Source organism: Castor canadensis, chromosome 2 (genome assembly GCF_047511655.1).
Source record: "Castor canadensis chromosome 2, mCasCan1.hap1v2, whole genome shotgun sequence".
NCBI classification, from domain to species: domain Eukaryota; kingdom Metazoa; phylum Chordata; class Mammalia; order Rodentia; family Castoridae; genus Castor; species Castor canadensis.
The window spans coordinates 163,806,759-163,834,060 of NC_133387.1; the positions used below are offsets into that span (position 1 = coordinate 163,806,759).

Below are 27,302 nucleotides of genomic sequence, written 5' to 3' on the forward strand. Positions count from 1 at the left end.
ATTGGGGCTTGGTGCCCAGTTTGGCAGCACTGGGATATTGGGATCTTTAAGAAATGGCTTGGTTGAAAGGTGATTAAGTCATAGGGAAGGGATTAATGTAGTTCTTTTTGGACCCCAGTTAGTGCCCTGGAAAATGAGTTATTGTAAAAGAGCAAGCTGGACTCCTGAATCCCTCAGGCTTCCTGTCTCACCATGTGATCCCTCCTTCTCACACGCACTCTTGCCGTGATGCCAAATACTTGTTATGACCTGGTTAAAGGAGATTTTGTCAGAGGTAGAACCCATGTGGTCTCCTAATCTTGGACTTTTAGCCTCTAAAACTATGAGCTAAATCAACCTATTTTCTTATAAAATACTCAGACTCAGGTATTTTGTTATAGCAACAGAAAGGGGACTAATACAAATCCTTTAGTGGTGTTTTCTTGGGTCAAGATAAGAGACTATATGGTCAGCCTGGAGGGGGAGGGGTTTATGCAAATGAATGAGCAGTGGCTAAAGTTCCAGATTATTTTTATTCATATTGGAAGAAGAATTAGAAGGTCTGAGTCTTCCCATTTTTCCTGGGTAACTGACAATCTGGATGAGCAGAGGTTGAAATACTGGCAGCATTCACCATTAAGAAGTGTGCCTGGACACAGAAGACACATTGGGTTATAAACCAGAATCAGCCCTTGGGATGACTGTCTGCAACCCCCCCCCCCATGCATACTCTTCTGAATGACAGATGCTAGAAGCTGTGGATCTTGGTCATGGACTTTCTTCCATGGTAGGTGGCTGAGGAGGTTACTCAAGGTTTTCATGAAAACACAGGTGGAAGAAATGTAATCTCTTCTTTGTGAGACATCAGAGTGCAGGAGCCATGAAGCCCTGACACTCCAAGATGTGGGGCAAAAAGTTGTAGTCTACAGGAGGCAAAAACAAGTGTGTCCTTGGTCACGGCTGGACCTGCTGCTGTCTACAATATCTGGCTCTGTTTTCCTCAACTCCCAATCCCTGGCACCAGCGGGTCCTGGCAAAAGACTCCACTAGTTGAGATCCATCTTAAAATGTTGTCATGCTTGTGGTAGGGAAGGGGTGGGTCACAGGACTGGTATAAGTATGTGTAGACGAGTTGTGATGGCAGGTAGCTATGAAGGAATACATGGAAATGACAGCTTGATGTATCCTGGGTACCCTGGGAAATGGGATGCTGTACAAGGGCCATGGTTAGTGTGTGGATTTAACTGTAACAATCTCCCTCTGACCTCCAGTTTCAGTACCGTGCCATAATATTCCTGATGCTATTTTTCCAACCACACTTCTCAGATGCGATCTGTGCAGTTAAGTATGCTCCAGGAATATTAATACCAGACCAGAGCTTCATCTGGAAAGGAGGCCGAGGGTCACTGAAACTCCTTTGACTTAATCATCTTCCTTGCTCCAGGGTTGCCAGCACCCAGGCCCAATTGTCCTGGCAAATCTGCGTCCTTTGTAGATACTGCATGTAGTTCACGTTAAAGATTCAAAAAGGAGCAAAAGTCCACTCAAAACTCTGCTCAAGCTCCACTAGTGCAAAGTGCAGGTGCCCTTCTCAGACTCTGGGTTCTTACTTTATCAGTGTCTGCATTCCAGGCATGAGACACATCTGGGGAGAACTGTGCATTGCAGGGAGGACCCAGCATGCCCCTCAGTAAAAAATCAAGGAAGCCTTATTCACAACTTCTCTCGACACTGTAGTTTAATAGTTAGCCTTCTGAGGCAGGGCGTCCATGGGTCAACATCCTAACTTGTAGGTCTTTAGTTTAACTGAACTTCGGCGGCCTCCAAGGCTCTCATATCCTTCAAGGAAATATCAAAAGCAGAGCAAGTGCATCAAACACAGTTTCTTAGTGAAGCTTGAAGAATCTAATTTTGCAGGAGGACATCTTCATGTAAGTGCTGCTGCTTTGTTGTGAAGCTAGTCGACCCTCAGCTGAGAAGGGAAATCAGATTCATTTCAATCTTGAACTATCCACAATTTCCAGTCCAAATAGATAGGGCTTGAGTTTGTTTTTTCCCTGTCATTACTACCCAGCCCAGTGTTTCCATTTTAAAAGGTGTACCTGTGGACTGAACCAAAACAGGGATTATTTATAACACTGTGTTGGCAGATTTCATTTAAATGGCCATAATATCTTTGCTTAAAAGTCAGAGCATTCTTAGGAAAACACACAGATTTGACTGGGTCTGCAGTTTTCTATCAGCTATGACAACAAAAACAAGTATTTGCATGACCCTTTATACTTTCCCGAGGACTTTTACACTTGTCACTGGTTTGTTCCCTCCCTTCTCTAAGGGATATGGACATTGCATCAGGGCCCCTGTCTGCCTTCTGCAAGACTCATCTTCTGCCTTCTGCAAGACTCATCTTTCTATCAGAACTCAGCTTCTCTGTGTGCATAGTGAGTGCTTGAGCACAGTTACTGATTGGATGCTCTGTAAACAGTACTTGAAAATAGGCTAAATGGCCCAAGATTAGATGCTGACTTAATTTCCCATGTAGAAAAATGCATATTGAGTTGAAGTAGAAACCTCTGAGATTCCTCAGCCAGTTTTATGACACAGAGAATTAGCTCCTAACCTCCAGTGATGCCAGGAACAAGGCACCTCTGTGCAGCTTGGACACAGATTCCTTTAAAAAAAAACAAACGTGTGCACTCCTTGGAAGAGAGGGATGGGATATGAAATACTGGAACCTGGATGGTAACCTCAGTGTGTTTTAAAATGGCCAAAGAATCCAGCTCAACCACTGAAGTCAATGTCGCTCACTTTATAGGACCAGCTGTTGCTAACAGTAAGGTCTGCTGCCTCTCTTGTACTCCTATCCTGCAAGAAAACTTACTTTGGCTGGGCACCTTGCACAAAGGGTCAGTGTCAGCACTCTGTGAGCCCAGATGTGGAGAAGGGGTGAAGCCAGGTGTTCGCTCTGTGCTGAGCCTGGGCGTGGGCCTGGGCTGGGTGGAGCCATAGCAGCAGCTGGCATAATGCAGAGGCTGAAGGGGTTGGAGGCAGAAAGGGACACAGTTAAAATTCTCTGCCACTGCTTGAATATGTCCCCTGGAGAGTCACGAAGTCAGGGAATGTGTGACTGCATGGTTTTCTTTTTCTTTACCCGCCCCCTTCCCTTTTCCTTTCCCTTTTTCTTGCACCAAATGCAAATTAATAGATGTGTATTCACAGCCTAACAAGATGTCAAGGAGAGAAGAGTAGCCTTTTCATTGAGAAAAGGGGAGAAGGGTGGGAGAGGCCCCTCCAGGGAGGGAAGGAGGACAGGAAATGGGAGGGGAGCCTAAGTCACTGAGAGAGACAGGGAGGCACAAACCAAGGACAAGACAGTGGACAGTGTCATGGGCAGGAGTCTGGAACAGATGTGTGGCCCTGCTATTTACCTCTGAAAAAGGGAAATGACATTCTCTGCTCCCCACCTGCTGAGACAGGGTATTTTGGCTCTTGCTTGAGAGCTGTTCTGGGGGGAAGATTTCACACAAAGCTGAAACCCTGATGTAATTTTCTTCAATACAGTTGTCTGTCAGTATCCACGTGTGTATGGGGGCTCCAGGACCCCCATGGATACCAAGATCTGCAGGTGCTCAAGTCCCTTATGTAATAGAATGCTGTCATATTTGCATATAAATCATGCATATCTTTCTGTACACTTTCAATCATCTCTAGATTGCCTATAATACCTAATACAATGTGAATGCTATGTAAATATTGTTACACTGCATTGTTTAGGGAATAGGAACAAGAAAACAGTCTGCATATGTTCAGTACAGGAATAGTTTTTTTTTCTGAATATTTTGATTAAATGGCTAGTTGAATCCGTGGATGTGGAACCTGGTATATGGAGGGCTGATTGTATTTAGGTAAAATTGGATCAGACATACATATTGAAGTAGACAGTCTGAACTTGGCTGTTATATTTTCTGGAGCAAACCTACCCAGTTTCTGGACTGTATGTGAACTAGGGTAATGTTGACATAATTAGTATCAATGACTATACAACTATTAGTAACAAGGACAATAACTGAAAGGAACATTGTTTTGGGGTAGGCTGATAGAAAAGGCCTACATATTGGGATATATGTTCTAATCCTAGCTTTAACCTTGATTTGTTGATCTTTAAGGCATATTTTTTCATACCCTTTCCTCCTTATTGTTCTCTGGGAAGTTGGGCTAATTAACTTCTCCTCTGTGTTGCTTCTTTGGGCCTAAGCAAATATACAAGATTATAAAAGCACACACTTTTAATGTGCACATCGACAGCAGTAGCTCACATGGCAGTTACTCCCATTTGTGTAGGACTTTAGCTGTGCACTGGAAACACAAGCTGGTGTTCCAGGTGTTTAGAGAATTGTGTTTGTTATATTTTCTGCATTGTGGCCAATAAGGACATGACTAATATGTACTTAATATAGAGGGCTGACCTCCATTGTCTTTTCAAACCCCTCAAAAAATTATAGCAAAGAGTTCAAAAGGCAAAACCTCAAAGAGGAGATAAAAGTGGATGGGAGATGGAATTTTCCTTGGAAAAGAAAAGGAATGGGTGACTACTGATTTAGCAAAGAAAACTGATATTTAAGAGTCTGCAGAAGGACATGACAGACAGTACTAAGCAGATTTATACTGAAGACAGGCCAGGAAGGAAAGGTACATGGCACCTTGGAAGACAGAAATGAGCAGGGCAGAAAGTAAGAGACTGGCAAAATTCTCTGTTAGATACTCTCAGCCACAGATTCTCTGTTTTTCCTAAGTGCATGAACAAGAAGTCCAGTTTCTGAAGAAAATGAAGAAGAGTGGCTCCAGTCCCAGCTGCAGGAGAGAATTGAGGCACCTATGGAAAATAGAGATTGAGAGTGTCCGTCCAAATGGTTAATCCCCTTCCATCACTTTTAGAGTGATGAAAGCCAGGATTGTACCCTCCTGGCAAGAGAATACAGGACTCCTCCCTGGAGAAGCTTGACTAGCTCAAGATGAAAAGACCTATAATCACCAATCACCATCATTGGGGGCCCAGTGTCTGTGGAAGGAGCCCATAGCCAGTTCCTTGCCTGGTAATCCTTCAAGAGTCCACCAGTAGATAAGCTCCATTGAGGAACAGAGAGATTCCAGTCAGTCTTTCATTGCTTTTCCCTGAAATATAAAAGGAAGACCAAAGATCACCAGAGAGTTGAGGCAGCTTTCCTGCATAAAACACAAAGACTAACACAAATGAGCTGGAAGAAAGACTTGGAGGAGGCAGGACTGTGCTGACAGCTGAAGGAAACTTCAGAAAACCTTAATTAACATCTTCAGAGAGATATGAGAAGATACTGTAACCATGGAACAAGAATAAGACACTATAAAAATCAGACAACAGGGAAGACTTTTGAAATTAATAATTTGAAAGTATAATTTTTAAAGTCAGTAAAAAATGAAAGTCAAGGACATCTTGATGAAAAAGAAAGGAGAAAATATATGAAAACCAAACCACAAGGCTAACATCCTTTTAATAGGAATTCCACAAAGAACAAACAGAAATAGAAAACTTGAAAGGCACAATAGAAAAACTAAATAAAAATTCCCAGAGTTGAAGGACCTGAGTTTTCCATATTGAAAGAGTTTATTGAATGTTTGACACTATGAAAGAAAACAGTTCCATGTTAAGAAATATCTCCATGAAATTTTGGGAAGCCATAGATAAAGAAAATACCCTAAATGTGTACTGAAAGAAAATAATACCATTTTACATACAAAGGAACAAAAATTGACATTCATCAAGCAATGCTTAAATTTTGAAGAAAATGAGAAATTTTGAAGAAAATGAGAGGCTATTCATTATAAGCCTAGGATTCTATTTGCAACTCAACCAAGTATGCCTAAGTTGAGCAAGGGAAGAATAAAACCATTTTCAAATATGCAAGTGTTAGAGTAGGCAGACAGCCAGGCATGAATGGGAAAGAGGATAAGCTCCCATCCTACATTTGAGACATTCCAAAGGAAATGAACACTTTAAGCATCTGATAAACAAATACCCTTCCACAGCCAAGCAATATGGGGGCATACCCTGTCCCACTTAGGTAAAGGTAAGGGCAGATCTAAGAGCTCTTGCCATCTGATTTCCCCTGCCTTGTTACAAAACAAAGGATCTATATGGCAGCAATTTCAGGACAGTCTGCCCCTATCTAAACTGCCCACCTCATGTCACCATTTGGGCAGTCAAATTTTCCTGAAATGCCTGCCCCTTTCCTCTCTTCAGGGATGTACTGTCACTTAAACAAAAGCATCTTTCTTTTGCTTCAGGGGCAAGTAGGTTGGCATGAGCAGGAATGGGAAAAAGTCCTGGGCTATGAAACACCATTCTAAATTTGAAATGGCCCACACCTGGATCAACAGTGAACCTAACGGCCTACACCTGGGGCCAATGATTAAGCTGATGGTGCTGTACTCTTATGGAGCCCACTCCCCATATCAAGGTTAAACTAGGAAGTGTAAAGTACTGCTGAATAAAGACCATGCCACATGTGGAAAGGAAATATTTATTAATCCAGACCACAGGGCCATCACTCTTTTCGGGTTCAAAGTGAGGCGGCTTGGCTGAAAATGGGTAGTGGGCTTTATAGGAGGGGCTGAGCCATGGGGGAGGGAGAGAGTCTCTGGTCTCCGATTATCTGCGATCACCAGATGGAACAGGTCGACATGCCTGGCTAGTTGAGTAACTGGAAGTTCCTGAGTTGTTTTGCAAGCCAAGAAACAATCAGGCAGGGAGAAACAAGCGGTCATAAATCAGGGGGTCTGGTTTTGCTAGCCTCGGGACCTTCCACCTGCCCCAAGAATGCCAGGGACCTAACAGGAAGGTCAAAGAGGATAAAATGGGAAGGGAGAATCAAATGCCAAGACCTATGTCTTTCCACACCCAGGCAGCCTCTGCTCAGTGGCCAAACCATTTGGGGAGGGCACAAAGGGTGGGGGGGCTCAGTTTCACCCCATTCAGTAACCCCATCCTATTGGACAAAACCTCAACATGTTTGGCCCTTATCCAACCACCTACCTCATCCCTTGAGGTCCCTGTTTAGGTGTTTGACTCTCACTCAACTGCTGGCCTTGGGGTGTATTTTTTGCTTTCCTAATAAATCACTCTTTACTATCTTCCTCCTCTTTGTGATGCTTTTGCTGCACCCAAGGCAGCATCCTAATCATAGTCTTGTAATGAAGAATGAAGGAACATCTGGAACAGCCCATCTACCAGCAATATTTTCACAATAAATGTTTCTTTCTGTACTATTTATGCTTTCCTTTGCCTACTTTATTCTCCTTTTTCCAACACCAGGATAATATTCTAATTTTAAACAATGTACCCAAACAACTGAGGTCCTTACAACACCATCACACCCATGGATCTCTGCAAATGGGTAACACAAGGATCCCCCCCACCAAAAAACTACCTGTGTTATACTTTCTCTAGAAAACTGTAAGATGTTGCTTTGCATTAAAATAAGGAAGAACAGCAAGAGAGAAGAAGGCCTAGATCCAGAAAACAAAGCAGAAACACAGTATTGTATGCTCTTAGGGAAAGGAAGTCCCAGATGATAGTTGACTCCCAAGGGGGCAAGGATAGACTACCTCCTGGGATGGAGGGCTCTAGGGAATGCCTTTAAAAACAGCCTACTGAGAAGTTACTCAGTGTTCTTCAACTATATTGAGGGAAATTTTAGAATTTTACAGGGAGTTTTGGGAAATTTAATGATAGGTACATAAGAAAATTAAGCAAATAAAATGAAAAGGCACATTGTTATTTCCAGGGAAAGCAAAACATTGCATAAGAAAGAAAACAGTTGAACACTAATAACAATGCCAGTAAGTGAATACTGACGTACTTAAACTTTGTAACACATTTACACTGGAATAATGGAGGTAAGAGAGATAAGGCATGGTGAAGAAGCTAATATGGGCTAACCCAACATTTTCTGTGGTAGGAAGTCAATAGATAATTTTAAAAAATGTTAAATCAATCAATCAATAGAAGAGAAGCTGGGCAGGGTGGCTCATGCCTGTGTTCCAAGTGCTCAGGAAGCTTAGGCAGGAGGATGGCAAATTCAAGATCAGACTGGGCTACTTAGTAAGTCTCTCTCTCTCTCTCTCTCTCTCTCTCTCTCTCTCTCATACACACACACACACAGCACATACAATGGAAGAATAAACACGTTTTTTAAAGAAGTAAAGATGCAAATAAAGAAGTAGATGAAACAGTTAACAACTAAAGAGATGGAAGTGGTTGCTTCTGAGGAGTGGAATTTGGAATACTGTTTTCTTTCTATCTTAGCCTTTTAGCCCTAGTAACTTGATAAACCGTATAATACATTACTTTCATTAAAATTTTTTTAAAAGGTGTGATACTGACATCTATGTAGTCAATGGCTTCATGTAAGTGATCTTTGAGGTACAGCAGAAAGAATTTTGTCTTTGGAGTCACAGTTCTGAGTGAATCTCAGCTCTGTCAATGGTTTTGGGGATGTGGTAGTGGATCCGCCTGCCAAGTGTGTGTTGTAATCTTTACTTTGTGGGAAGAACTGGTGGGAAGAGTGGACGAGATACATGTGAGCCAGCCATCAGGGAAACTGGCAGGTAGTGGGCATTTCGTAAGTGATACCTATTGTTATGATTGTCTTGAGTGTGACCAAGATGACGGTTTAGGGAAGCAGTAGAAATAGATTAAGACCTGAGTCCAAAAGTAAGACACCCATAATAAGCAAGTCCTGAGGACTTCAGAAGAAAGGTATACTCTCCCAGTTTTAAATCCGTCATTTAATAAGTTATGGCTCCTTTGAACTAAGTGGGACCTTAGTGGTTTTAAGGAATTAATGGGCCTTCCAGAGTCAATAATTACTCTCAGGAATTCGCTTATAGTTGAGGAAGCTCCAGTACATTCTGGAATATTTAGAGCTGAAGTGGCAATGTCAGATTTTAATCTGCACTGTTTTATCATCTTCCTATTTTTATGTTTTTTCTTGGCAAAACAAAACAAAATCCCCAGTGTTACAATATCTAAAATCCATCCTTCCTTGTCCCTTAGACTGGCTCCAAGTGCACCAATCCATCATCTTAACACTATTTAGCTCAGGGTTGATTTCAGTAAAAGGTTGCATGCATGTGAATTGCACTAAGAGCTTCAGTATCTATCCAAATTCAGTCTCTGCTATGGGACTTTTGCACAAGCTAATTTTTTTCTGCCAGGGGCAATATCAGCTTTCTGGCCACATTGACAGCTCCTGCTGGATCCCAATTTTTAGAAGTTACTTTCTCAAGGCCATCTCCAAACATTCACCATGCCTCCCCCTCCCCAGGTGTGTTGTTTTGTTTTATACTTTCCTATGAACCAATATTTTTTATACAAGTACTTTTCACAAATGTAATTGGTGATATAATTAATGGTGTAATGTTTGTCTTCCCTTCTACTGTGTGAATTTGGATGGATGAAAAGAGTTATCTGGGTTTATCACATCTCTTGTACATCACAAATGGTAGGTATGCAGTTGGCCCACCATAGGTACATGACAAATATTTATTTCATGAATGAGTGAGTGAATGAATGAATAAGTAAATAAATGAATACAGAGATATCAAAAAGCAATCTCTTTGTTAATGTAAAAAGGAAAAAGTATGGATCAGAGGAAGGCTGTGCATCCTTGCTCAAGGACTGGGACCTAGGCTTATCTGAGGACAGAAAGATCCTTTGATGGGTGCAGGACCCCCCCAAAGCCCACATTCTCTTTCTTATTGCCATCCAGCTCTAAGAAGCTGGCACTGCATTTGGAGAGCTTTGCCTGAGCACATCCCTGGTTCAGAGGAAAGGGCCTCACAGACAGAAAAGTGTCACGATAGACCTCTCCCACATTGCTGATTTTGCTTGGTTTGTTATCCTACCTTATTGCTATTTAAATACAGTTTTGATTATTTTGTTTGCTTTAGAAGAAGAAGAGAAAAGATTCACTGGAGATATAGAATTGCATATTATTTACCCCAGAGAAGAGAACAGTCCCCCTAGTAAATATGCATTGAAGCATTTTTATTTGTGTTTGTATTTTTAAAAGATGTTTAAATAGACCCAGTAGACTATAATACCTCTTTCAGAGTTGGTGCCATCTATTGATTAAATATGTATTTATACATTTCTTCTTCAACTTTTTAAAATAAAAGAGACATATGTTTTAATCATATAAAAGACCTAGAAGAATTGATCAGTGAAAATACATTTTTATGTGTTTCTTTACAAAAGATTTTGTCAAGCACACAAATTAAAAAACCCATAAATTACTTCCTGATATACACTGATGTTTGTTAAGTATGAATTTAATTAAGAGGTGAAGGGTATGTGTGTCTGTGTGTGGATTAGAAAAGAGATTGTAGAATAAATGGATGTTTTATTTTATTTTGGGGCTGCTGGAGATCAAACCCAGGCTTTCATGCATCGGGGAAAATCTCTACCACTGAGCACCATCCTCTGCCCTAAATGGATGCTTTTAAAACAAAAATATTTTTAAATGAGGTCACATAGCTAGTGAATGACATGACCAAAATCCTTACCAGGGTTTTTCTGTTTTCCAAGTGCATGTCTCCCGAAAAGAAGTGATCACACTGAGCAGTATCATTTATTGACTGCCCCCAAATGGAACAGTGAAAGAGCCCAAAACTTGGAGTAAGGTTTGGGACTTTCTGTAACCTGCTCTATTTCTTTATCTGTGGCACCTGTTAGCAATAGGGGTACAGTGAGAATTAAGAGGGAGCACTGTGAAGTTCCTAGGATTTTGATCAACCCCATAAAAGTTTTTCTTTGCTTTTTTGTATTTTTATCTTTTTGGAAGTACTGGGATTTGAACTTGGCTTCATGGTTGCCAGGCAAGAGCTATTCCACTTGAGTTAAGCCTCCAGCCCTCTGCCACTTCAAAGTTAATGGGGGTTTGTCCCATCCCCCATTAGCTCACTGAGGGTAGTGTTGCACCCTGTAGATGGGATCTTAAGTGTCCCTCTGAGGTCTGTGTCTTAAAAGCTTGGTCTCAGTGTGGATTGTTGGGAGATCATGGGGTCATTGGTGGCACACCTTTGAGGGATCTAGTGGGACTCTAACCCCTCCTCTTCCCATCTTTCATTTTCTGACCCTGAGTGGGTGGTTGCAGTCCTTTTCAACTCTTGTGGTGATGGACTGCCCTTTCCCCACAATCCAGTCATGGACTGGAACCTCTCACAATAAACCAGAGTAAATGTTTCTCTATCATTTGAGTGTCTCAGGAATTTGTTAGAGTGAGAGAAAGGGTGAACACAGTGTCCTGAGAGAGGAGGAGGAACTGCACTGGGTGTCCTCAAGAGTTCTCAGGTGCTCAGGTCCTCAGGTGACTGCTGAGTTCTGTCCAGGAGCTCAGAGCTCCCAGGAGCTCCCAGGACTCCAGTGCCTCTCCTTTGTCTCACCATTGCTGGCAACAGCTACAGTGGATGATGAAGGCTAGAAAGCCTGGTCTCTAACACCAGTCGCACATTTTGAAAACAGAAAAGTGTTGGTTTGAATTTTGGTTGTGTTACTCACTAGCTTTGTGACCTTGCATAAATTACTTAACATCTCTGAACAAGAGAACAAGGCTAGGGATTAAATGTGATAAGAATGTTAGCCCACAGAGGTTGCATCTGTGATGCCTGTCATTTGTGTGATACCACCAGTCACCAAGACCAACTAATTGTTCTGCTTTAATCATAACCCCCTTCTTTTCCTTTTCCACTGCTACCACAGAGTCCAGAATCTGTTACACCTGGAACACACCTACTAACACATGTGCTTGCCACACTCCACCCAGAGTTCCCACAATTGTTCACAACCGTCCCCTGCTCAAAAAGAAATTAACTCTTTTCCAGCAGCAAGGGAATTTCTAAATCATTGATCTAGGAGTCAATGTCTTTCTCACTCTTTCTCTCCTATCTCCTCCCCTGAGTTTTCCCTAAAGGGTTTCTGAGTGCCTGTGACACTTCCCAACTTGAGCTGTTCATTTCATTGTTACAGTCCGGATGACCCCTCCCCTACACTTATGCCTGGTCTGTTCCCTTGAGGATTTGCCACTGGTAATAGTTCTGAAGTATTTGAACTATCGTTGTTCAAAGGATTCACAGATCAGTGTGCTTATCAACTTTTGGTTCTATAGGATACAACTTTAACATGTAAGGTATATGTACCCTATTATCGTCTACATGCATTCATTGTGTATGCTAATTTTGGACTGGTCTCTTCAAACGTATTGCACACCTTTTACAGACAAAAGCAAATTATATCCTTTCTATCCCCAGCCTCGAGGAAAAGACTTTATATTAAATGTCAGGTGACGATAGCACCATCATGTTTTCTATTTGACTCCTAAAGTTTATATGGAGAGATATAATCAATTGTTCTGTTTCTTTAAAAGCAAACAGCCCTTGTTTTCTAGAAAGGGAGGAATTCAGATAGACCCATATGGCTCATTGGCAGTTGGCTGCTTTGTAGATACTATAGATTTTGCAGTAGGGCAGACCTGGGTTTGAATCCTGACTCATTAGCTGGGAAGCATTTCTCAAGTTGCTGACCCTGGCTTGATTTCAGTTCTAGCTTCCTGAAATCCAGGGGTAATGATGCTTATGGGGCAGAAGGCTGGTGTTTGCTAACTGAATAATACCTGTGAATACCTGTCACACATTAGGTATTTGGGAGAACATTAGGAAATGCTGTGAGGGAGGAAGGAGGAACTTCTTACTATGAAAGCTACTCACAGATCTCAGTCTGTGTGCACACACTGAGCTGGGAAGGAATCCCAACCACTTTCCGTGATACCTTCTGCTATTCTCATCACTCATTCTCAAAGCGTGTGAGCACAGTTTACGGTGGCATCACCTGGCCACTAGCACACTCTGGGAAAGGCTGCAGTCTCACGGGGAAAAATTCTAAGGTGCATCCCACCCAGAAATACTGTCCATGAAAACTGTCATTCCCCAAACGACAAAGTGGACCATGAAAAAGGTCCAGAAAGGAAGGGTGAGAGCTACAGGTATCCTCACTGTCCTTCTTATCCTGGAGATTTTGGATGACTTCAGCAAGTTTGAGCCTCCTTGAGATCTGCTCTGAATATATCACTGTCCATGTTGCTGTAATCACAGCAATTGTTTGGGTAGAGTTTCAGAAGGCTCTGATTGTGAGGAACTGGCCAATTCTCTTTGCATCTTTGGTGAGCAAAAAAAAAAAACACCCAAACCTTTAACGTGTGCCGGTCTTTCACTTGGGAAATCAGATTGCTGTTGATGGCAGAATGGGACAGTGGGGTGCAGTTTTAAACGTCTGAGTGCTCCCTGCGGGTTGCAGCACTGGTTGCATCCTTGCCTGGAGACCAGGAAGACAGAGAAATGATAAAGAATTGGCAACAGCATTAAGTCACATTTCTGCCAAGAAGCAACCTTTCTCCCTTGGTTATGCCCTAAGCCCTGCCGAGTAAGGTCTACACCAACGGTGCCAGACCCCTCCCTCCTGCCCACCCCGGAGCTGTGTGCGCCCACACGAGCCCCACACTGGCATACTCACATGCATACCAGTACGCACTGCTGTGCACTGGTGAGGGGGTGAGCAAGGGGCAGGCTTCAACTCCCCTTGGAGTCGAGCCTCCCAACAGGAAAGTCTCCCTGTGTCGTGTCGCTCAGGAGAGCGGAGCCAATGCGTGCCTTGGAGGAGGTCTGCTTTGAGCCCTGTGCAGATTGGTGCTGATGATTCTTACCAGTTGTGTGTATGTGCAAGAAAAAAAAAAAAATCAGAGACGCTGCCTGCCTGCTCCCATCTCTCGCGCGCTCTCTCTCCGGCTCTCTCCCTCCCTTTGCAAACATTGGATTTAAACCTGCTCAGAATTCAGCACAGAGGAAGGCAGCCGCGGTAGCAGCAGCAGCAGGAGTGAGCCCGGCAGACGAGAGCACAGCAGCCTCGAGATGTACCATCCCGCCTACTGGATCGTCTTCTCCGCGACAACTGCCCTGCTCTTCATTCCAGGTACCCGGAGAACGGTGTTTTCTCTCTCTGGGGCGACAGTGCCATGCCATGCGAGGGCAGAAGAGGAAGGGGGAAAAGGGAGAGGCAAGGAGGAAGGGAGGAAGAGAGGGAGTGTAAGAGGCATGTGAGCTTTGGAAAGAGGTAGGCTTTCTGTGTGCACGCACACACGCGCACACACACTCGCTGGCTGGCTCTCTGGTTCACACGCATGCAGATGCTGGCAGCACGGAGATGTGCTCTGTTCCAGGGGCTCCAGTGAGCTGGGTTCAAGGTCTGCACTGTGCTGTGAGGCAGTGCTGTTTCTGCAAAAGGTAGCAACTGGCATTAACCAGCTGTGGTCCCAGGGGTAAGAGAGATAGAGAGGCTTAAACTCCCAGGCGCAAATCCTTCTGGCCGCCTTTGCTGGGACCTGCAGGATGGATGGGGTGTCCTTATTTCCCAGTCCCAGTCTCTCTCTTTCTCTCAATCAGTGTAGATCTTTGCCTCTGCTCTTCTGTCTTTTATCTGTCTCTCTTCCTTTCTGTTTTCTCTCTCTCCTATGCTTTCACCTTTCTCTTCTCTCCTCCCCTTCCTTGGGAGCCCTCTTTCCCTACTCCCACTTCAGCTTCTACCTCTCTGATCAGGAATTTGCTATTGCATTTTATGCTTTAACATAATCTTTTTACTGCCTCTTGGCCTTTCCTTGTCCTTCCACCAAATGGGTAGATTATGCCTTTGAAATTCAGAATCCTCTCAGTTTCTCCTAACCACTCTTCGTATCAGAAATGTGAATTTCCCCTGACAGAATTTGGAAAGTCCAAACTGAGGGGAGGTTGGGGAAGGAATCTGGTCTGTGAATCTGAATTTGGTTGATTTTCTTAGCACCTTTCCTACCTTCTCTAAGGATTTAACTGTGATGTGTTGGGGGAAACAAATCTGCAGTGACACAGGTAAGATGCTGCAATCCTCCCAAAATAAGCTTTGGAGGAGTGTTGCAGAATCCAGCACATCTTAATAGGTTTGGTAATTGCACACTCGTCCTTTGCAAGCTGATAACTGAATACCCGCAGGCACCTTTCATACAGTGCTTGAGGGGCTAGGTTATGCCTGCCATGGTTTCTGGCAGCATCAAACGGTTGTGGAGTGTCATAGTACCCCTCACCCCCAGTCCAGGCATGAGGGTTTTCCTTTCTTTTTTCTTTCTCCCTCCCTCCCTTCCTTCCTTCCTTCCTTCCTTCCTTCCTTCCTTCCTTCCTTCCTTCCTTCCTTCCTTCCTTCCTCCCTCCCTCCCTCCCTTCTTCTCTTCGTCTCTCCCTTCCTCTTCTTTCCTTCCCTCTCTTTTTTTGCAAATTGCAATACATGTTTTAGGTTGAACATCACTTATATCTAAATTCCAATACATAGATACACAGATGTGAATGCTAAGATTCTTAAACCTTACCTATCTTTTCATGGGTAAAACATCATTTTACATTTTATATTCAGAATCCCTTTTTATTTTTAAAAACGTAATTCCCTAAGTACTTCTAAGCTACCAAAGTGAAATGAGAAAAATGGAAGTTAAATGAGGAGAAAGGAGAAGAAAGGACTGAATTAAAAAAAAATCCAGTGTATAATGTTTTATAACTTAAAATTTTAAATTTTTTCATGAAAAATCTAATCTTGTAGTTCTATTTTTAAATTTTTTTGTAGTTTTGAATTGTACTTTTTCAAACAGAGATGCCCTCTGCATAAGCATGGACTTGGATGTTTATTTTAGGCTGAGAAGTTCAGATTTGGGAGGGGTGGTGTTTTTTTTCAGTTTTCAGCAGTGAGGGGGGCAGGTTTCTTTCAGCCAGGACCACTGGGGCTCAGCTGGGTGGGGAAGCCAGCAGGGGCTCTCAGTACCTGCTTGGGGCTGATAGAGGGAGCTAGGTGGGTCCTCTGATCTCTGTGAGGAGACAAACTTTATTCCCCTCCTCTCACCATGCTGGAGCTGACTAGGACCTCTATTCCAGGGGATCCTGATAGAGTTTATGCATCTCTCATGGCAGAAACCTGAACATTAAGCTTCCAAAAGGGGAGGAGTGAGTCCCATTCGGCTGAAGCTGCAATGCAGTGCACCCTGAAGGAAGCCAGGAACTAGGGTGAAACCTCCCTCTAGGGGTCTCCTTGCACCCTAAAACACAACTCTACAGTGCTGATGGGGAGCAGGGCAAGCCTGGCTTGCAGGACAGGCATCCATACCTCAAACCAGCTGCCAGAAGGCAATGCACATTGTCTTCCTTCCTGCACCCTGAGCCTGGGAATGCGGGTGGCAAAGGATCTCTAGGTCTCTGGGCATCACCAGCAGCCCAGTGTCCGCTCTATATATGGTCTGCTACCTGCTCTTAGGACTATAATTCGTGCTAATTGTGCCAGGAATTGGCACATCGGCCTGAGAGAGCTCCAGCAGGGTACAAAGACAGTTGGAGTTAGGAAATGTAAACTGAGTGAAAGGAAAGGGCATGTCCCTAAGGGCTCCTGTGGGAACAAGACCAGCTCTATCCCAAAGTTCTGAGAGCTGCCAGGTGTACTTGGGAGTTCTCCTTTCTCACTTCTTTTATTTCCTTCATTATGTCTTCAGATTTCTTTTTAAATTTTTTTCCTTGTTTCAAATGATGTTTTCTCTGCCATGGGGTTAATACCATCTGGTTAGCCATTTACTTTCCCAGCATCTAAAGACAGAGGCTAATGAAATAAGGAAACCCTGACCCGGTTAAGTCTCCATGTCATTTCATTCTGCAGCTCTCTATTTCTTGGGAAAACATGTTTCCACCCTAGAATAATTTTAAGGTAATGCTGTTGTCACCTGGTACCTTCCAGGGGAGGACCGATGGCCATAAACTGCTTTCATAGCAAACTCTCTAGGATGGGAAGACTGTCTCAAATGGATACTGTGTTGAGCCCACACCCAAGATGGCAGAGGGCCGTGGTTGAACCTTTGTGGTCTTGTTGGAGACACAGACTTGAGACCTGGGCAGTCAGAGTGAGGTGACTTTGTTGTCCTAGGTACGAAGGGAGACATGGTCTATGCTGGGAGCTTTTCCCCTACACACACACCATTTATTGGTGCTGGGGATGGAGACCAGGTTCTTGCTAGATAAGTGCTCTACTGATGAACTCTACTCCCAGCTCTGATAGCCTATTTAGCCTTGGGTCTGGGGGCTTTGGGGGAAGATGAGTAGGATTGGGTATGGGAAGCAAAGGCTGCTGGGGATTTGCCTCAGTGTCACCTGGGAAAGGGTCAGATTAAATGTGAAGTCTCTCTCCTCAACTTAGACACAAGTATTTATAAATAACAAGCATTTTAAATTCTTCTAATGTCATATCTTCTATAATACTTTGTCTATACTTCAAAACCTGTATTTATGGCCTGTGGCATTTGAGTGAAAGCCTATCTTCTACCTGTCTTTTTTTCTTCTGAGAAAGGGTACAGTGGCCTTGGGGCAGGGTGGGATAGAGGTGAGGTGGTGCTGCTATTTAGTGGCCAAGACTCAGTTCTGGAAACACAGCGGGGCCTACAACTGGTTGGGAGCAGCTGATGAAGAACACCACGTTGGATTTCTAACCTAGAAGACTGTTTTTCTCCAAGTCAGACTGCTGTTCCTGTTTGTTTTATTTTCCACAGTCCATCCTGCTTGGGTGTCCTCTCAAGCAAGGGAGTGGCTTTGAGGAGTTCCCCCCTAACCTATCTGGACTGGGCTGGGACCTTGTGTACGGATCTGCAAGTCTGGATTCATGGCTTGATCTTAAACAGGTTTTGCCTGTTGAATGTCAGAAAGCTCTGGGAATGGATGGAAAAATCCCATGAGGGTTAGGACTCTTCTCTACCTCACACCTTCTTCTTTCTTCCCTCAGGGGAGTGTCTAGCATATTGGATCTTTATGAAATAAGTTTGGATGAGGCCTGGAGGACAGCTCTGTAGCCAAGTTTGATGGGTTCAGTTCCTACTTCTTCCCTCCTAGGCAGTACAGCTTTGAGAAACTGCTAAGGTTGCCTTTTGTACAGCAGGGATCAAGCAGGGGAATCTGAGCCCCAGATTCACCCAGAAAGAGAAGCAAGGACCAGGCATCTCGTTCCGAATAAGACCCCATCATCCTTTTGTTAGTTGTAGATTCATGTCCCCCCAGCTATCATGTGGCCCTCAATCCCTTAAAATGATTGACACGTTAATAAGGTCAGACTGCATCCTGTTGGCATTCAGCATTGACTGGTGGCAGTAGTGGGCACTGAGAAGGAGACAGGTAGCTACTGTCTTTCCAGCTGCCTGGAGCTGCACAGTGTTACTCAACCTGAGATTAAATCAGAGATTTTCTGGGCTGCTCCAGTCCTGTCTCCTTGTGCTTTCTTTCCTTCTTAGCCCCTCCCAGTAGCCTGGAACATTACAGAAGATTCCTTAAGCAGCCGGCACCTGCCTGCATTTGTTGTCCAGCAGCTCTAGCCTAGCTCTTCCTCATCAGCCACTGGAAACTACAGCTGTGCTTATTGCCTCAAACCTGTGTCAGAACTTTATGGGGCACTGTGTGTTTCCCACAAGATGGGCATCTACCCAAGCTTCTGAGTGTGCTGAAAACTGAAGTGACACTCTGATCTGGAGCTCTTTGAGGCTTGTTCAGCTCAAAGCAGTCTCTGAGTTTCAGTTTACCAGTCTGTAGAGTGGGTTCTAGCTGTGTTTGCTTCTTGTTGCCAGTTGGACAGAATAGCCAAAGACCCAGGTTAGAAGATAACAAGTGAGCACTTGTGAACTTTTATCATGAAAACTCATCCTAGTCTTCCAATAATAAGACAAAGAGAAAAGGATGCCCACAAGTAGTCTGGGAGAGGATGTTCCTTATTGTTGAAAAGGGAGGGAGATAAGGTAGAACTGTACTGACTTGCATAGGTCTTTGTCACCATGATGAAAATTAGCAAAATGCAGTCCACCCATTCCTCTATTCAACAAAACTTTACACAGATTCTTATTAAACAAAATGAATGAATGCAAACTTCAAAATCATTAATCCAATAAAACAAGAAATTACTCATCTTTTTCTTCTTTTTGATTCCAAAGGAGATACACATGTTCATTTTGAGTTCCTGGATTTGGGTTTTCTACTGTGAAAATGAGGACAGTGGATGTAGCCCTTTTTTGTCTCCTATAACATTGCTTTGAACTATTTTTGGTGGGGTGCTAGGTACATGGACTTGTGCATCATCCTTGGAGAGTGCCTGTGATTGTCTTCAACTTGTGGGCTTGCCTTTCATGACCCTGGTTTTCTGGATGGGGGACCATCAGTCTACAGCCCTGTCTGCATATGGAGGGCTGCTATCTACCTTGCAGCTGCCTCTTCCTGTCAGTGAACTCAAGTGTCAGGCCACATATGGCTCTTGGCTGCTGACAAGCCAGGATGTCATGAGCAGTAGATGTCAGAAGCATCTCTGGATATTGACTGGCACCTTCCAGCTTCCAGATGTGGAGGCAGGGCAGGTCAGTCTTACTTTGGGTCAGCTCTGCTCTTCTCTGCCCTGCACCTCTTGACCCCGATCCTTCAGAGCAGCTCCAGGTTCTGAGGACAGTCGTCCCTCTTGCCATCTATGTTATGCATAGGAGACAGATACAGCTCTGCTTGTTAGATTTCTACACCATTCATTCAAGACTGGTTAGGGTTAGGGTTTGGGTGGTGTTTATAGAGCTCAGTGAAAGATTAGAGGTAACTCTGAGAATGGAGCAGAAAGAATCCTGAACCAGAGATGAGCTGGAAAACAAATGTGCTTACTATTCCTTTCCTATAGGTGTGTAAATGTGTATTTCCTCTTCTTGTCCTCCTTATCCTCTGACATCATCAATTCATGCCTTCCTCCCCCCACACACGTGTGCTTCTAAGCCACTCTCAAAATTGCATCCACAGCTCCATTTGGAAAGCAAGCCCTTCCTCTTGCCTCCTCTCTTTGCCCTTATAGAGCTCCCAACTGTAGCCTCTGTTTGGTGCCCTCCCTGTGGGCATATATGGCAGGAGTCTGTGCCAGACAAGTGCTTCTTCTTAGCAGCATGGAGACTCTCTACCCACTGCCCACTCTCCTCTGCACTCCAGAACCAGTGGGCTATAGAGGATAAAGGCACAGCTTGCACTTGTCTCCTTGGACCTCTCTCCCGCCCAGCCAAGGTGCTGGGACTCCCCTGTAGCCACTAGACTAACTTAAATGTTTGCAAAATGGTCCGAGACACCCCTGGACAATGTGGTGGAGAAGAACAAAGCATTATCATCACAATGCAGGCACATTCCCTTTAATAAGCAGAGGCCACTGTGCTGAGAGACCCCTAGAAGGGCCATGATGGATCAATGCATCAGTGCACAGACCATTGACTGCAATGGCTGCTTATATGTTCATGTGAAATGATAAGTGACAATCAGATCGCACACTGAAATCCAGTGTGGGCGCTTCAAGGGATGTAGTCTTTGAAATGGCCTGAGTGGTCATTCTTGTACCTTTATTCCTGGGAATTTATGCATGTTTTTTCACTTCTCTTGAGAGTTTGCTAATGAAGCTCGTAAGAACAGCAATGGTCTCAACCTTTGTGATCCACCTGGAAAAATTATCTTTGGTCTCATTGGTCCCTTAACAAGAGGCTGTGAGATGTCACCCAATTGTGCTGACATTAGTTGAGTTTAGAATAGAATTCAAAATATTTAACAAGGTCTGCCAGGCCTTGAGAGATGCTTCTCATCTTGCTTCATCTTGCACCCTGCTCCCCTTCTAGCTCTTGACTTCAGTCACTCTGGACGATCTTAATTCCTCAGAGAAGCCATGTTCTGTCCTTCCTCAAAGGCTTCATCCAAGCTTGAAAATTCGGAACTTCTTAAACATCTTTTATATCCTTCAGCGCTTGCCCCAAATATCACTTTTCCTGGAGAATATTCTTGATGCTTTAAAGTAGAATAGACCTCCTTGTTTATTATGTGAGTCTTTGGTAACAAGGTTCTTTTTTTAACATTGAATTCAGACATTCCAAAGTAATTCTTGATTTTCTGTCTCTCATTCCTCCACATATCATGGTCCACAAAGGCTGCACCCATTTTATTCTCCACTATATTCACAGTGGCAGAGAATAAATGCTCAAAAAGTGTTTGTTGAATGAATGAATGAGTGGATGAATGAATAGACAAATGAATGTGTTACTAGCCAAGGTCACACAAATAATAAGTGTCAGCTTATTCTACTGTATCCTTTTGCTCCATCCTACTGAACCCTGAAAAGTGCCTGGGAACCGGGTGCCCAGCCCAGCAGCTCACACATCTGCACAGTGAGAAGAGACTTGGGGATGGGCTTTACGGGCATGATGGAACCATGCAGGGGATACTTACTCATCTAGGTTCATACTCGTCAGTGAACACCAGCTCTGAGCTACCAACCCAATGCACACATAGCAACTCAGAGCTGGAGTGCAGAGTTTTGGATTTCACATCACATGGTGTGTCAGACATGCCTGAGAGTGTGAGTCGTTCTGTAAACACAGATGTGGGCGCTAATGCAGGCTATTGGTTTAATACAAACTAAAATTACTCTGCACATTTAATCAGGGTGTCTGTTAAAGTGGCCCCAATTATTTGAAATATAGAATCATGGGTACAGTGTCAATAAGTAAGAGCTGTAGCAATACAGGAAGGGATCTGTTATCCATCAGAAGCAAAATATTGGGTTATGGATAGGAAAATGCAAATGGCATAGGAGTGAATCATGTGACTAGGTGACACTTAAACATGTTGATATTACTATGGAAAAGGCAAAAAGGGGCTCAGAAAATGAGGGGAAATATGAAATATGGAAAAAAGTATTTTTTGCATCTCATCAAAATCTATATGGTAGGGTTATGTGTTGGTTGTGGGATTCTGAATGGAAATGATCTTGCATGACTTACCAGTGAATGGTATATGGTACTGCATACATTCATTTATTTGACATGCTATTCATTGAGTGATTAATTTGTAAAAACTGCTAGGCACTTGAAATGCAATGCCAGAATTAAAAATCACTGTGGTCAGGTCAGACTGGGAGTGTTTGTCAGTGGTAGGGTGCTTGCCTAGCAGGCATGAGGCTCTGAATTTGATCCTCAGCACAACAACAACAAAACATAACTATTATATCTGCTCTAGTGAAGTTTGGAGTCTAGTGGGAGAGATAGACATGCTTCTATCCATAACCTATGTGGTTGTGAAATCCCAACTGTAATAAGGGCTAAGGATGGGAGATGTGTCGTTCTGTGATTGCCTGTAAGGAGGGCTGGATCTTGATAGGGATGATAGGGAAGCCTTCCTTGTGAAAGTGACAATTGAGCAGAGGTGTAAAAAGATGAGATGTATAAATTATTCAATTCCAGAGAAGAGGGCAAGGAGAAGGAGTGGTGTGAACAGGACATGTAGGGGATCTACAACAGGAAACATAAGAACCCATTCACTCATCCAACTGGAGCATAAAGGAAGTTTGTGTGGAGCAAGAGGAAGCCAGCAGGCTGTCTAAGGATCAAAGATGGAGATAGTTTCTGAAGGGCATTTTGGTCTTCATTCAGAAGTGATGGAACACCGTCAGTGAGATCCATGTGGTGGTGGGTGAGGATCGTGGTTTACATTTTTGAATATCCTTTCTGTTGAGGTTTGCAGAATGGATTAAGGTGAGCAAAACAGAAAAGGCTGAGCTAGTTGGGAAGCTATTGCACAATTCAGATGGAAAATGGTATTGTCTTGGACATTAGGAGGTAGCAGCTGGAATGGAGAGACACAAATGAACTTGAAAGTCTTTAAAGGAATGTGGTATGTGACTTACTGAGGCTGCAGAATCTGGACCTATAATAAACCCACAGTCAGCACTGATGACTGTGGCGTACTGAGTCAATTGTGTGATCTCAGAGTCCTGAGACCATGACTTTCAGCTTACATATCATCTTGCCCTGGAACAAGGAATAGATTGCTTTTAGAAATTCCACACTTCCTGGAACTACAACAATTTCAGTTCCTTGACTTGTGTCCTCTCAATTTCTAGTGTAGGGGCTTAAAATTGCATCACTAAACTTCCCTGTCCATTAAAAGGATTGAAAAGAGTCCAGTTGAATTCCACCTGTGGTTGTTTCCTCCTAGAAGAAGGCAGACATTTTAGAGAGAAACTGGTTTTTTTTTTTTTTTTTGTGGGACCAGAAGATTTGAACTCAGGACTTTGTGTTTGCAAGCAAGTGCTCTACTTGAGCCACACCTCCAGTCCATTTTGCTCTGGTTATTTTTTGGAAATGGGGTCTTGTGAACTATTTGCCCAGGCTGGCGTTGAATTGCAATCCTTCTAATCTCAGCCTCCCAATTTGGCTAGAATTACAAGTGTGAGCCACTGGTGCCTAGTTTAGAGAAACTTTGATTGGATCCTTAAGTGACTTGTAGGACCCAAATGCAACCAGTGTTCACAAGCATTATCATGATGATACCAATGTGTGACCTCCCCCAAGATTCACCATTGCCTGGGTCCCTCTGAGCAGAGGCTGGTATTTGTGGCTTACTGCAATAATTTTTTAATTACCACCATTTATTTAGGGGTCCTTGGAATTGAAAGGGACCTTGGAGATTGTCTAGTCTATTTCTTCATTTCATAGATGAGGCATTGAGGCAAAAGGAGTCTAAGAGTCGTCTTTAAAGTCACATAGTCGATAGTGAGAATGACCACTCTTGACTATAGGTCTTTTCCTGACCTGTCTGAAGTCATTTCAACATGACAGTGAAAGGCAGAGCTGAACTTTGCCTCCTAGTCTGATAGCCTGTTAGAAAATAAACCTGAAGCGTTGGCCAGTAGTATAATTTCTCTTGACTCTCATTTTTAGCACAAAGAACATTGTGTAACAGGGTAACTCAATGGGTTAAAACCCAAGAATTAGGGCCTAAGGTCCAGAGGTAAAACAGAAGCTTTGTCCCTTTCAGAATAATTTTCATATTTCAAATGACCTTTGCAACTGAACTGGGAGACACATTTTTCCTTGGTATGAGCAAGGATATGCTCAGATTCGTATAATATAAATGCCAGATGTGTGTCAACCTGACATATACCAGGTCAACCTGTTTGGTCTACACCATGTGACAAGTGCCTCCTTTTATCACTACACTATCAAAACATCACTTTTTAAAGTCTCTGATTGGGCTTGGATCTGCTCTAAGCCAAGGGAAATTCTGTACTGAGAATCCCGTAGACTCTCTAATGATTCATATTCAAAAGGTGACTTACAGTACAGAAGTCACATGCACGTGCATCCTAACCAGTCTGTATGCTAGAAAGTGAAATAAGTCCGAAGAGATGGGTCTTCACACCTCCCCTCTCTCACCAGTTCTAACTTGCCTTCACAATCAAAGGGCAAGGACACAATCAAAATGAGCTTCAAAGTTTTGTAGACAAATGCAGAATGGGAAGCTTGGATTCAGAAAAATGCCAGAAATGATCTGATGGTTAAATGACTGAAACATCAATGCCCAGGCCAAGCACCTGGGGACCTTCCCATTCCTAGAACAACAGGTCTAAGGAATCCTATACTTCTCTGAATAAGCAAATTTGGTTCTTTTGAACAGTGCCAAGGGATTTCCTTGTACTCTTTAAAGAGAGGAGGAGAATTCTGGAAGAGAGAAAATGGCAGATGGAAATAGCCCATCAGCTTACAGACTCCAGGAGAAGCTGGAGTTTCCTTGGAGTCCCCTGGCTTTATCCCATGGAAAAGAGTTCCCAGTCATATTTGGCTCTGAGATAGATGCCTCTTTGGGTGAAACCCAGATGGGAAGGGATGATGAAAACCACTATTAGGATTCTGCATCTTTTCCTCCACCAGAGTCTGGGAATACTTGGACACTACTTAACAACTGCTACCAGTTTAGCCTCATGAAGATCATGAAGATGGGTCTTTGGTTTTGATGACCCAGATGACTGTTTCCATTCATTTATTTATTGATTGATTGATTGATTGATTTTTTTTTTTTGGCAGTTCTGGGGTTTGAACTCAGGGCCTGATTCTGCAAAGCAGGTGCTCTGGCACTTGAGCCATGTCCCCAGCCCTTTTGCTTTAGTTATTTTTCAGGTAGAGTCTTGAGTTTTTGCCTGAGGCTAGCTTCAGACCTCCATCGTCCTGTCTACAGCCTCCTTTGTAGCTGGGGTTACAAGTGTGAACCATTGCCCCTGACTTAACTTACTTATTTTAGCTTTTCTGTGGCAGCCTTGTGGGAACATAGCTATCGTGAACCCAGTGCATGATGTTTGTCTTTACCTTTATACTTATGCACCAGGTGGCCTTGATCAAGTGGTTTTACTCCTCCAACACTCTTAATCTGTATAAAATAAGAAAAAATAATTATTTTTCCTCATTCCCAGAGTGGTCCCAAAAGTCACAAAATGCTCTCTCGAAAGTGCGGTTGTATCTCTTAGATAGGCCACTGTTATCTGGCCAGCTTTCACCTTTTCCATATTTTCTCTCTTTCTCTGGTGATGGTGGTTGTGAATATAGCTAGAAGGGCAGCATATACTCCTAATATACTCCTAATTTGGAGAAGGAGGCCTGTTTGAGGGATGCTTTTTCTTTTTCCATGGAGAGATCTGGAAAGTGGCTTCTATTTCCTCAGCTGAGCTATTTTGGCCCTGCCAGATTGTGGGAACTCTTTTATTCAGCTTGTAATGAGAAAGACCTGGAACAGGTAAAGGAAGATATCTAATGCAGAGCCTAAAGTCAGGCTAGAAGTGCCGTCTGACTCTGTGAACACCAGGCTGTCACTGTTAAAAGTAGAATTTCAAGGTATAGTGCATAGAGGGAAAGGAGACTTTTGGCTGTCCTGAGGATGTGCTGGAGAGGGACCTAAATAGCTGCTCTTATCCACACTGGTTGACTGGAAAATTCCTAGAGATTAGATTCCTCTTTGTCCAGCCCCGCCCCCACAAAAAAAACCAACTATACAACACCTCAGGTTCCTAGGAACCCTTCCAGCCAGTGCTGGATTGAGTCCAGAATGAGACTGATTGATTTCAGTGGTTGCTTGGGCATCAGAAAGGGGGCAATTCCCAGGGTCACAAATCTGCCTTGTACGCCGCCCTAGTCCAGCATGCTCAGCTTTTTGGTAGCCTCAGAAGGAGACCCAGCTGTTTTGGAGATGATGAGCTGAACCACAGTTCTGAAAAGAACCCTTGAGGCCAAGCACCTCCCCTGCACACTGAACGTGATAAGAGTCTTTCTGTCTCTTGTCACAAGACTGTCTTCCAGGCCGCTAAAACCTGCAAGCCTTGAGTGTAGATAGGGTCAGTAGGGCTTCTTGTATCTTAACCACACACTGAGTGTTGTCTTGTCTAGGGTCAGCTGGGCAACAGCTGCAGCTCCTCCCTGGAACTGGAAAATTCATTCTGCATCCAGTTTCAATATCCACAAAGGTCTCTGGGCCTAGCTCTGGATGGGTAAAATCCGAGTGATGTAAGGCTGCACCTTTAGCTTTGCTTTTGAACTACTCAGCCCCCAGCCTGCAGTCCACGTCTATGGTCTCGGTAACATGCATCAGAAGCTATGCGGATGTGATCACATCTCACGGAAATAGTGGATGCTTCCAGAAGCCCATCAGACATCACTGAGCCTGCCTGATTGAAGCCAGGTTTGTCTGGCAGGCACATCTACCTGCAGATCAGAGGTGCACAGAAACCGTTGACATTTCCATCCTGTTAGTCTTGTAGAAGCACCATGGGAATCTTGCGCCTGGGAAGACAAGAGGATTTTTGGTAACAAAGTCATAGTTTATGCTGCGGTTCAAGAGCAGAAGCAATGAAAAAGTTTAGAAGAATAGGGGAGGCTGGAGAAATCAAAGGGGATATGTAATGCCCTTCCCACTCCGATAAAGCCAAAATAGTCCCTATTTCTCTTTGTTTTCAATTCTTTATGACTCTTTTCCTGCTACTTTTTGGTGGTGACAAGTAGGAATAGAGAGGCTGATAGATTTTTCAGTAAAGAGAAAGCCCTTCCATTTACCTTGTCCTTCTGTTATCATTCCCAGATGCCTGCTGCAGGGCTTGCTTTGTCTGCAGCAGCTCTCTTACTTAGGCCTGTGGCTGAACTTTATTTTACTCAAATAACTTCATATGTAAGCAATATCTTAATTACTCTCTCAAGATTCCCTGCATACTGTTTTCTATTGCACTGATTATTTGGTGGTGGATGGCAGAGCCAAGGTGAAGGCAGAAAGCAAAGGTTAGATCAAGCTAGAAAGAAAATTAGGCATAAAATGCAACAAGATTGTCCAGA

General features: G+C 43.5%; 1 protein-coding gene and 1 long non-coding RNA gene across 2 annotated transcripts in view; one reads left to right on the forward strand and one right to left on the reverse strand.

Moving 5' to 3' along the window:
- Positions 1-479: 479 nt before the first annotated feature.
- On the reverse strand, positions 480-13,718 carry LOC141420862 (uncharacterized). The gene is made up of 4 exons (XR_012445538.1): positions 13,583-13,718; positions 13,260-13,384; positions 2,861-3,011; positions 480-2,088 (listed from the first exon to the last, which is right to left on the reverse strand). It is a non-coding gene; the product is annotated as an uncharacterized lncRNA (long non-coding RNA).
- Positions 13,719-13,809: 91 nt separating this feature from the next.
- Positions 13,810-27,302, forward strand: part of Opcml (opioid binding protein/cell adhesion molecule like) — a 1,098,377-nt gene continuing 1,084,884 nt past the window's right edge. The window contains exon 1 of the mRNA XM_074066316.1: positions 13,810-14,038. Within this exon, the coding sequence (XP_073922417.1) occupies positions 13,978-14,038 (61 nt within the window). The 5' untranslated portion in view covers positions 13,810-13,977. The remainder of the gene's footprint in view (positions 14,039-27,302) is intronic.